The 12,780-nt window shown below is 35.4% G+C and overlaps 1 protein-coding gene across 8 annotated transcripts in view; it reads right to left on the bottom strand.

Annotated features, from left to right (window-relative positions):
- Positions 1-12,780, bottom strand: part of MNAT1 (MNAT1 component of CDK activating kinase) — a 209,753-nt gene that overhangs the window by 123,072 nt on the left and 73,901 nt on the right. For all 8 annotated transcript variants that reach the window (XR_010405207.1, XM_064571144.1, XM_064571143.1 and 5 more), the window contains exons 4-5: positions 10,145-10,248; positions 3,186-3,326 (exon numbers count right to left, since the gene is read on the bottom strand). Coding sequence is in view for 7 of the 8 variants with exons in the window: in XM_064571144.1 (XP_064427214.1) it covers positions 3,186-3,326; positions 10,145-10,248 (245 nt within the window). In the remaining variant the exon portion in view is untranslated. The remainder of the gene's footprint in view (positions 1-3,185; positions 3,327-10,144; positions 10,249-12,780) is intronic.

Below are 12,780 nucleotides of genomic sequence, written 5' to 3'. Positions count from 1 at the left end.
TTAAAATCCTGTCACATACAGTATAACGTAATGCGTTTTAAAGGTTAAAAAGTGACCATTAGCACAAAAACCAAACCCAAACACAGGAGAAAAAAATTCTAATAAGTAGTACTTGTTGCCTAAATTAGATCCAGAGAATAATTCTAAGATTTAAGCTTCTAGACATATTTACAAATGCCAAATTATCTATTTTATAGAATCTAATACATGAACAAACATAGAGAAAGAAATAGAATGTGTTTTTTTACTTACTAGGGATCCAGGAAGATAAAAAGAAATTTAATAAATACTTTCAATTAGTCAATAAGAACTAAAACATATGGTTACATTTTAACAAAAAATTTAATGATTATTAAAAAATTAAAGTAACAGAATTTTTAAAAATAAAATTACGAAACCAGAAATTCAAAACGTACTGATATTCTAAAACAATCTATTGTAATTCATTGTTCTAATGAATACAGTAAATTGCTAAGGATTATTTAACCACCATGTTACATGATCTAAATGGTGAAGAAAGTATGTGCAGTAATGACTTGCAGGTGAAGAAAACAGGAAGTTGCGGGGGGGGCGGGTCTCACAAAAACCAATATTAACTCCAGATTATACACAATGTACAACATTGGCAGTTTCACATCTTGCTTCATGCCCCACTGAATTAAAGGGGAGCTTCATGCCAATAGCAGCTCAATGAGGCAGCAAAACTTATTACTTTGAGGGCTAAAAAAATATGCAAGAGTAATTGCTATGCAAAGCTAGCTAACCTCAAAATTAAATCTAAAAACTATTTAGATGCAGTATTTTTAAATGTTAAACTGTACCTTCATTTCATATCTAAGTACTATATTTTGAATTAATTCAATTAATTGAACAAAGGAGAAGGGTTACCAAGGAAAGTGTGTTCTTCTTTGTATAAAATGATGGGGGAAAGAAACTTTAAATAAAATAATTTTAACACTACACCAAAAACTAATGATGTAATGTATGGTGATTAACATAACCTAATAAAATAAAATTTAAAAAAAATAATTTTAACATCAATATATACTAATTCATTCTTTAAAGTTTTCAATTTCTCACAAGATAATATCAACAAAAAATGTGAAATACATGTGTCATTTCAACTGTTAAAAGCCACAACTGGGCGCCTGGGTGGCTCAGTCGGTTAAGCGGCTGCCTTCGGCTCAGGTCATGATCCTGGAGTCCCAGGATCAAGTCCCGCATCGGGCTCCCTGCTCGGCGGGGAGTCTGCTTCTCCCTCTGACCCTCCCCCCTCTCACGTGCTCTCTCTCTCTCAAATAAATAAAAAAAATCTTAAAAAAAAAAAAAAAGCCACAACTGACACTTAATAGTTTCAAGAAAAATTAATGGAAATTGCTAAGGAAAATACCATATTCTATTTTATATGCTACTGTCTTCATTTTTAGAAACCAATTCATATTCCACTTATACAAAGTAGATAGGGTTTATGATAAGCATTTTCTATCTAAGCCTCATTAATGCCCTTACTCTTTCCTTTACTTTCTCACCTACTTCTAATTTAATTATCTTGCTTTCTCTTTTTATTCCTGGTTAGCTAACTTTTGGCCAAAAGAACAGTAGAAAAATATATACATACACATTTACCCAATCATACAGTAACAAACACCGTATCAACTAGACCAAAGAATTAAAGTATGTTAACACCACATAGAAATTAATTAGAGGGGAGGGGGATGGGGGGATGGGTTAGCCTGGTGATGGGTATTAAAGAGGGCACGTTCTGCATGGAGCACTGGGTGTTATACGCAAACAATGAATCATGGAACACTACATCAAAAACTAATGATGTAATATATGGTGATTAGCATAATAAAAAAAAGGTTAAAAAAAAGAAATTAATTATGTGGACAGAAAAGGAAAGAGAAGAATGCAAATAGATTTTCTGGAGAGGATCATTTCTACTGTGATTTTATCAGTATGACTCCAGCTTATAAGCATCAAATAATATATTGTCAAATCTATGAAACACTTCATAAACCTTAGTTATTATTATTGCTGTTATCTAACAATGGTGAATACTTGGGGAGCTAACTATTCGGAAACACAACTCACAAAACACTGCCATTTCTTTGGAAATGGCATTTGCATTTTCTCATGCAAAAATATGAAACACAGTTCTCACAGAGTAACTAGAATCACTATAAATTTCACCATGAAGCCCAAATACTTAAAAAGGAGCTAGTTAAGCAATGTCCACAATAGCCAAACTGTGGAAAGAGCCAAGATGTCCATCGACAGATGAATGGATAAAAAAGATGTGGTATATATATATACAATGGAATATTATGCAGCCAACAAAAGGAATGAGATCTTGCCATTAGCAACGATGTGGATGGAACTGGAGGGTGTTATGCTGAGCGAAATAAGTCAATCAGAGAAAGACATGTATCATATGACCTCACTGATACGAGGAATTCTTAATCTCAGGAAACAAACTGAGGGTTGCTGGAGTGGGGGCTGGGGTGACTGGGTGATAGACACTGGGGAGAGTATGTGCTCTGGTAAGCGCTGTGAATTGTGCAAGACTGTTGAATCTCAGATCTGTACCTCTGAAACAAATAATGCAATATATGTTAAGAAAAAAAAGAAGAAGAAGATAGCAGGAGGGGAAGAATGAAGGGGAAATCGGACGGGGAGACGAACCATGAGCGATGATGGACTCTGAAAAACAAACTGAGGGTTCTAGAGGGGAGGAGGTGGGAGGATGGGTTAGCCTGGTGGTGGGTATTGAGGAGGGCACGTTCTGCATGGAGCACTGGGTGTTGTGTACAAACAATGAATCATAGAACACTACATCTAAAACTAATGATGTAATGTATGGTGATTAACATAACAATAAAAAAATTTTTTTTTAAAAAGGAGCTAGTTATAAGAGATCCAGTACTATTCAGGAGAAAATTGCTCTGAAAACAATGAGTTTTAGTCAGTAAGTTTAAAAACACATAAATAACCTATAAATAGTACACTGTCTAACATCAGTTATATTCCTTTCTCATCTGAAAATAAACCGGATATTGACAAACTGTTTTTTTTATGAAGGAACAGAAGTTGAATACACCAGCATTGAATATACCAGTAGAAATGCCATTTAAATGCCATTATCCAGCATAATAAATAGGAATGCACTATTTATTAATACATACCAGTTCATCTAAAAAAGCCTGCTTATTCTTCCTTTTTAGAATCTGCTGCAGTTGTTCTTCTTTTTGTATAAACAGTCTTCTTTGTTCATTTTCCTGTCTTTCTACCTCTAAAGCCTCTTCCAATTCCTCCTGTTCCCGAGTCTAAAATAGAAATATTTATATACAGCATGGAATAAATTTAGTAACCAAAATCAATCCTAACTACACTCTGACACTTTCTTTTTTGGAAGCATGAAACACACTAGTCACAGTTTAATAGAGCAGCATTTCTACTCTGAGGGAACTAGAGTTCATTTAATTTCATGTGGACATGGTACTATCAAAGAGAATGACACCTACCATTAAACAAACACCTAAACAAGTACACTGCGCCCATCTGCAGGAAATGTGCTTAGTAATGGATTTATTTATAATTATTACAGATAGTTTCAAGTCATTCAAAACCAAAAACCCAACAAAAACAACAAAGAGACAGTCCATATACAGAGCTACTAACTGAAAGACTCCATTGAAAAGACTGGCTTATTTAACAGAAACAATTTCCAGAACATTCCAGATAATGAAAAGTTATCACTGTACTGAACTGCTTTTTCCCAAGCTGAAATAAGTCTTCATGATGCTAGAGTTCCAAATAGCATTCACTTAAGGGAAGCTGTAAAAAACTGAAGTTATTTTTTAACATAAGCACATAAATTTGTGCACTGAAAAATTCAAAATTCAAAGCTAATATGTAAACAGAATGAACCATAGTTCTACTCATTCTCCTTTAATGGAATTCCTCAGAAATAATTCCAGGCTCTGAAATTTATTACAATTCTAAGTCATACTTCAAAGCAATCATATACCTAGTCTTTGCTCTTTAATTCTTATGAATGAAAAATACAGTAAAATCTAAATGGCTTTATTTTAAAGCTCTTTTTTTTTTAATTTGACAGAACACTGAGAAATTATGGCACTTCAAGTAAATACAGAATAGAGGAAGAGAGCATAATAGGTTTGAGCATCATGAATATAATATATGAATAATGAAGACCTCAGAGAAAAATATATATTTTACATAAATATTTAAAACCCTCTATTAGATTTTTTTTTCAATTCACACATTAGATAAAGTTCTCAAACAAAAAGATGTTTCACCTACAATTCAAACTCACTACTAGACCCAAAATTAAGTTTAGCATCTGATCTCCCAAAGCTGATCATACTCCTATATTCCTTATGTCCACTAAGTGCACACCTACATCTCAGTCAACTCCATTTGAAACCATAAATTCATCCCTGTTTACTTCCTCTCTGCCACCCCACCCCCGTTCCCCTTAAATCAGTTGCTACATCCTACTAGCATCTCTCCCTATAATTTTACAAACTCTTCCTTCTCTGTTGGCAAGGTTGCTACTCTAACTCAGGCCCCCAGTGGAGAAGAGAATTCAAACTTTAGCTAGAAGAATTAGTAGGAATAAATGTAGAAAGTTAGGGGCTGAGATATGAAAGGGAAAAGTAAACTACTTGATTAGAGGCATATAAGCAGAAAAAGATGAGCCTCACAGTAAAATAGTGACATGTAATCAATTAAGTGTAACAAGTGTTAAAGAGGGTACAGTGAAAATAGAATCGATAGACTGGTAAACTCTCCTTGCAGTGATAAAGGACACACAGAGAAAGAAAAGATTTCATATAGAGTGTTGTGGGTTAAATATATCCCCCAAAATATATGTTGAAAGTCTTAATTAACCCCTGGTACCTGTAAATGTGACCTTATTTGAAAACAGGGTCTTTGCAGATGTAATCAAGTTAAGATGGAGTCATACTAGAAATGCAGACACAGAGGAGAAGGCCATGTGAAGACAAAGGTACAGATCAGAGTAACACTGAAGGTTGCTGACAACCACCAGACGCTAGAAGAGGCAAGGAAGGATTCTTCCCTAGAGCATTTAGAGAAAGCATGACCTTGATAACACCTTAATTTCAGAATTCTAGACTCTAGAACAATAATAAATTCCTGTTATAAGTCACCCAGTTTTTAATAATTTGTTACAGCAACCCTAGGAAACCTAAGAGGTTGAGCTAAGACTTCAAACAGTAGGTATTTGCCCCCATTAGAGAGTAGAACAGCTATTCAGGCAGACAAAACAAAGATGCAAAGACATGAATAAAGCTGGAATGAGTGGTATGGCCAAGTCATGAAGTATGGGGGTGGGGAAAAGTTCTAGATAAAACTGAAAAGGCAAGCAGAGGGCAGATCATGGAGGGTCCTCATACCACACTACGGCAATGTGAGCCATACTAAGACAATCAGAAAAAAATTAGGGAAATTTGAGGGATAACTTTAGAAAGACAACTAGAAGCAGTAAAGTATACAGATCAATCGGGCCATCACTGAAAACAGGAAAACCAGATAAGAAATGATGAGAGTCCTAAATAAGGTAATAATAATAATAGAAATGGAGGGGGAACCAGATTTGAAAAATGATGAGCAGAGACTATCAACAGTATAGTAAGACAGACCAGATACAGCTTGAACACTTGGATAAAGAACATAATAGTAGAAACAAGTGCTAAAGATTTAAAAACTCAGCTCTGGAATGCTGAATTAAAAGTGCCTATAATACATCAAGAAATAAATATCTATTAACTATTTATAGATATATGTATATATTACATAGTATAATTCTAGGAGCTCAGGAGAAAAAACAATGTGCTACAGAAACATTTGAAAGTAATTAGTATAAAGGGGTAACTCATAAAGAGAAGCACTGAAAGGAACCATGTTTTAGGAGTCAGGAAGGAAAGCTAAACCTCTTAAGAAGATGAAAGGGGAAGGTGAGAGCAGCAGGATGAGGAATGGAGTGGCCCCACAGAAGTTAAAGAATAGGGTTTCAGTATCAAGGGAGGAGGCTACACCAAACACTGCCAACAGGCCAAATGAGATTCAGACCTAATAGTCTATCGTTTTTAACAATAAGAAACTGGTAGCCTCAATTTTCTCACTGAAATAGAATATGCGAGTATCTTGGACATAGTAGGCCTCAATAAATATTGATTAGCTAGCTAGCTGACTGAATAAATGGAAAAACAGCCATCATTAAAAATCAAACACTGGGGACAATGAAGAAGGTATTGGACTGAGAGAAGGGAAGCAGGTTGAAAACTAAAGGTCTCTGTGTTCTTCCTAATACTACCTTACCCAATCAACCTCCCTTGCCTTCACCTCCCACTCCTAATCCATCAGTAGGACTTGCTATTTTAAACTCAAACTATCTCTCCAATTCATCCCCACCTTTCCATTTCTTGTTTAAGTCACCTCTAAATTCACCAACATAACTGCAATAACTTCCCATTGGCTTCCCAAACTCCAAGCTTGATTCTCTCAAATTCAACCTCCACCAAACCACTACATTTATTCTAACACAGACAATACCTTATTACCACTTGGTTTAAAACCCTTCAATGAAAATCATCCACAGCCACGTTTTTGTAACATTACTCCAAGGAATCTTGGAACTCTCTAATAAGATGCCTAAGGTACACCACAGAAAAGATTAAATAAATGGAAATTCAGCCTATCCCTCCTCCCATTATCACTTTAACAACAAAAGTATTCCAAGCAAGCTTTCATTTGAAGTAAAGGTTCACCTATTAAAACATAAAAACAACTGGACACCTAGGTGACTCAGTCAGTTAAGCGTCCAACTCTTGATTTCAGTCATGATCTCAGGCTTGCGGGATCAAATCCCACGGTCAGGCTGTGCACTGCATGTGGAGCCTGCTTAGGATTCTCTCTCTCCCTCTGCTCCTCCTGCCACTTTCTCTCTCTCCCTCTAAACACACACACACACACACACACACACAGCTGGTCTATTTAAGCCCAAATTACTTTTCATAATAAATTTCCTTATGTGACCTACGCCCTTTCTACTTCTCCAACTTCAACTCTCTCTCTCTCTGTTGAACTTTGGCAATATAAAACTACTAAAACCTCTCAGAACTTCTTGCCTTTGCTTATGATTTCTTTCTGCCTGGAATGTCCTTGTTCAGTGTCCCTATTTCCACCCTTGTCCCATCTTCTTCACCTTAAGTTCTGCTTGTCCTTTAAGGCTCCCATTCAGGCATCATCTCACCTGGAATGCCTTTCCCAATATTATCAGAATGGATTAGTTACCCCTCCTCTATACTCCTATAAAAACAAGCACACAGCACTTTCCACATGCTTATGACATTGTATTGAAATTACCTGGCTTCTTATTCATCTTTCTGTACAATATGCTTAGCAGATGTTCAACAAATGTTATGAACTGATTTTTTTTATTTTGCTAAACTGACATTCTACACAGCAATCTCTGCTGCTCATGAGAATCTAGAAAATTGAAAATAAAAATTAAGCTAATTTTAAATAACAAGTGTTGGCCAGATGTGGAGAAAAGGAACTCTTGTGCACTACTGGTGGAAATGTAATGGGTATAGTCACTGTGGAAAACAATATGGAAGTTCCTCAAAAAATTAAAAATAGAAACACCATATGGCCCAGTAATTCCACTGCTGGATATTTACCCAAATAAAACGAAACAATGATTCAGAAAGATATGTGCACGCCTATATTTATTGCAGCATTATTTATAACAGCCAAGATATGGGAGGAACCCAAGTGTCCAATGACAACTGAATGGATAAAAAAGATGTAATGTACATACACACCCTGCCCCCCCCCACACACAAACACACACACAGGGATATTACTCAGCCATAAAGATAGGATGAGATCTTGCCATTTGCAACAACACAGATGGACCTAGAGGGTATTATGCTAAATGAAATAAGTCAGAAGTCAAAGAAAGACAAATACCATATGATTTCACTTACATGTGAAATCTAAAAAAAATAAAACAAATGAATAAACAAACAAACAAAAAGCAGAAACAGACGAATAAATGCAGAGAACAAACTGGTGGTTGCCAGTGGGGAAAGGGGTCGGGGGAAGGCAAAATGGGTGAAGGGGAGAAGGAGATACAAGCTTCCAGTTATGGAATGAATAAACTAAGAGATAAAAGGTACAGCATAGAGAATATAGTCAGTGGTATTATAATAATGCTGTATGGTGACAGAAGATAGCTACACTTGTGATGAGAATAGCATATTGTATATGCTTGTTGAATCACTATATTATACACCTGAAACTACTGTTAACAATGTAGTTACAACTGTAGTTCAATGAAATAATAAATAAGTAGAATAGAATAGAATAAATATTTAAAGCTAATCTTCACTAAGACTCTACTTCAAGATTAGATCACAAAACTGATGATGTAATGTATGGTGATTAATATAACATAATAAAAAAAAAAGTCAGAAGATTAGATCACATTCAGTTTCTGCATGTTCACACTGATTGATGATAGGTACCAGCTCCATGAAACAAATAAGATCTCCTTAGCAGACAGCTCAATAACAGTTTCTCTATGTCAGAAATGGGTTGCTTTAGATGACTAATCATGCAGAAGACTTTTTTTCTTTTCTTCTTTGATACAACTTTGATGTTTTTAGAACAGTGAGACTTCAACATTCACAGAGACATGAAAAGCAAGTTGCTGTCTTAGGTTAGTAAAAAGACATCAGCCATGTAAGTTAGTCCATACTTCACTGGCCACAAGAGAGCTGGGCTCTACTCAATGATACCAAGTTACTGGTAAAGGTCAACTAGCATCGTCTTAAAAAATGTGGTCCTATCTCTGTATGTTTATGCAATACCAAATACCCAGGTCAGTATCACTAGTAGTTATAACATTCTGCACAGAATGATTAGTTAATAAATGTTAATGAATTACTGACCAAATCACTTAGTTAAAACATAGCTAGGTATTAAACATTAATAGAATAAAAAGAATAAAAGCAATTCAAATATTCCCATTGAAAGAATTTGTTTTATTCAATAACCTATCATTATAAAGTTTTCAGATAATCAGAAATTTCTGCCTTAAAATAAATAACCAGCTTGAAATTAGATTATTCTTTTACAGCAACTGTCAATATTTCCTAGCTTAAAATGCTGAATGAAAAAAAGTATTCACTTGAAAGGAACATCCTTCTATTAATGAGTTAAATGGGGCTAATGCAACAAGTTACCTAGGCATACCTATTTTGCATGTATTTTCTAATGTACCCAGAGAAGGCTACTGGGCAAAGAGAGTCTTTTTTTTTTTTTTTTAAAGATTTTTATTTATTTACTTTAGAGACAGAGCACAAGAGGGGGGAGCAGGAGAGGGAGAAGCAGACTCCCTGCTGAGCAGGGAGCCCAATGCGGGACTCGATCCTGGGACTCCAGGATCATGACCTGAGCCGAAGGCAGTTGCTTAACCAACTGAGCCACCCAGGCACCCCAAGAGAGTCATTTTTATGGCACATTGATCCTCTTAGAAATGAAACACCTTTCTAAGGAAGTCAGGCTGGGTATGAATGGAATGAGAATGTAGTGTCAATTCCTTGAGAGCTTTATGGCAAGAAAGAAGTACCTAAATGAAACAGTCCTAAGACTATAAGGAGGAAGTCCTTCTAAACACAAAATGAAAACACAAGCTATGTGATCCAGATATGACTAGTATCATTTTGACCAACAATCACAAATTCCTGATAAATTACCTCAAAAATAAATACTTCTGCTTTCCTCCAAAACTAGAAAGGCAAGGGTTAAAGAAATAACAGCTAAATTGTGTTAAGTTTGTATAAGTACAAATCTCTGCATGCCCACAATTCTTCCTTTACAGAATATATTTTAATAATGCTATCAAAGTTGTTATAGCTACAGTGTGCCTCCTATCTACGTGCCTATATACATATACAGTATTTCTGCTCTGGACTTCAGCTAAATTCTTTGTAAATTTAATTCGTTTTAGAGGAAGATAGCTTTTCAGGGATCATATGGAAGCATTCATTTCTAATACAAAAGAAGAAAATACTCAGCAACCAACCAGCTTTAACTTATTTTTCTGAATGACATCTTTGTTTTCCTTTTGATACATCTCCATTTTCTTTTTGGTGTTATCCAAATCCACATTGTTGGTCAAGTTGAAAACTGCATCAGAAAGCAAACAATGACAGGATATATAGCTTTAATATAAATCTTGAGTAGATAATAAATAAATTCATCACAGTGACTTAATTCATCAGGTTATTACTTACAGCTCCTTTTATGTCCTTTTACCTACTGGCTATTTTAGAGGCTAATCCTAGTTCAGCAACTATGTTTTCAAAGCCAACTATACAACTATCTGACTATCACACAGAATATCTAAATTTCTGAATCACCCCCAGAAAACCTAAGATATATGTTTGCCATAATATTAGATTTGATTTTTATAGGCCCCAGTCTAACTTTAAAAGCATATAAAAGATTACTTAAATTTTTTAAGTAAAAAGAGTAAGTCTGGGATCTACTACACTGGTCAGAATCAATACTGAAAAGAATCTGTTAGGGCGCCTGGGTAGCTCAGTCGTTAAGCATCTGCCTTCAGCTCAAGTCATGATCCCAGGGTCTTGGGACTGAGCCCTGCATCAGACTCCCTGCTCAGCAGGAAGCCTGCTTCTCCCCACTCCCCCTGCTTGTGTTCCCTCTCTCGCTATACCTCTCTCTGTCAAATAAATAAATAAAATCTTTAAAAAAAAAAAAAACTGTGCTACACAAACAGAAAAATTATCCAAAAGAATAAAAAATATTATATATTTGTATAATTTACAGCAAACAAAAACAAGGTTTTTTTTAAAGATTTTATTTATTTATTTGAGAGAGAAAGAGAGAGCACAAGCAGGGGGGAGGGGCAGAGGGAGAAGCAGACTCCCCACTGAGCAGGGAGCCTGACACAGGGCTCAATCACAGGACCCTGGGATCATGACCTGACCCGAAGGCAGACACTTAACCAACTGAGCCACCCAGGCGTCTCCACAAAAACAAGTTTTATTCACATGCCAATGGTCTCCAACATGGCTGGACACAAGCCTGAATTATTTCCATATAGTCTAGATTTAAAAGAGTATGAAATAGAGCATAGATTAACTAGGAAGGTAAAGGATAAACTGGCATCCAGACCGAAGACTGAAATAATTTCATAAGAGAAGCCACTGAGGTATGTTCAAAAAAGTGATAAATTTTCAATGAGTTAGAATATTTTATAATTTTTTATTTTTTATTAATTTTATAATTTTTATATAATTCCAACTCAAAAGAATGCCTTACTCCCTTCTAAGTTTACATATATAAATCAGTCACTATGGTACTCTGAATACCAACCAAAAGCACCTCTTTTGGTATATACAAATTCATATTATAAAGTACCAACCCACTATCCTACCCCTTACAGCGTTTGCACCAACCTGTCTAGAGAAAAATCCGTATCATTAAGATTCTCCTAATCCATAATTCAATTCAGACCTCGCTTGGCTTCTCTGTAATCTTTCTCCATCCATTATTAGCCATTCTATCCCTTCTCCAATTACTTACCCTTACTTCCTGCTTGTCCTATAAACAGGTTTGATCTACCCTAAATAACTATGCTCTAAGCCATGTTTTTACAGATTTCTTCCTCATCTCACTCCTTCCTTTAACAAACATCTCAAATAGTTCCTAGATTTTTTCTTTTACTTTTCTCCTTTTTTTTCTTATTTGAGCATAGTTGCCACACACTGTTACATTAGTTTCAGGTGTACAACACAGTGAGTCAACAACTATAGGTTATGCTGTGCTCACAAGTGTAGTTACCATCTGTTAAATACAACCCTATTACACACTATTGACTATATTCCCTATGCTGTACCTTATATCCCTGTGACTTATTCATTCCATAACTCAAAGCCTGTATCCCCTACTCCCCTTCACCCATGTCGTGCATCCCCTCACCCCCTCCCCACTGGCAATATCAGTTTGTTCTCTATATTAATAGGTCTGATTCTACTTTGTTTGTTTTATTCATTTGTTTGTTTTTTAGATTTCACATATAAGTGAAATCATATGGTGTGTCTCCTAAGGCAAGGGAAACAAAAGCCAAAATATACCACTGGGACTATATAAAAATAAAAAGTTTTTTGCACAGGGAACAAAACCATCAACAAAACAAAATGGCAACCTGCTGAATGAGAGAAGATATTTGCAAATGATATATATGATAAGGGGTTAATATATATAATTTATAAAGAACTGATACAACTCAACACCAAAAACAAAAAATCCAATTAAAAAGCAGAGGACCTGATTAAACACTTTTCCAAAGAAGACATACAAATGGCCAACAGATACATGAAAAGATGCTCAAAATCACTAATCATCAGGAAAATGCAAATCAAAACCACAATAAGATATCATCTTACACTTGTAAGAATGGCTAAAATCAAAAAAGAAAGAGATAACAAGTGTTGGCAAAGATGCAGAGAAAAAGGAACCCTCGTCCACTGTTGGTGGGAATGTAAATTAATATAGTATCTGTGGAAGACAATATGGAGGTTCTTCAAAAAAGTAAAGGTGGAAATACCATATGATCCAGTAATTCCACTACTGGGTATTTACCAAAGAAAACAAAAACACTAATTCAAAATATATATGCACCCCTATGTTTAC

The sequence above is a fragment of the Mirounga angustirostris genome, unplaced genomic scaffold (assembly GCF_029215605.1).
Source record: "Mirounga angustirostris isolate CCGP_5_RB_7025 unplaced genomic scaffold, mMirAng1.0.hap1 SCAF_9, whole genome shotgun sequence".
Classification (NCBI taxonomy): domain Eukaryota; kingdom Metazoa; phylum Chordata; class Mammalia; order Carnivora; family Phocidae; genus Mirounga; species Mirounga angustirostris.
Note: the sequence above shows the minus strand (reverse complement) of the source record. Positions and strands in the feature narration are given on the sequence as shown.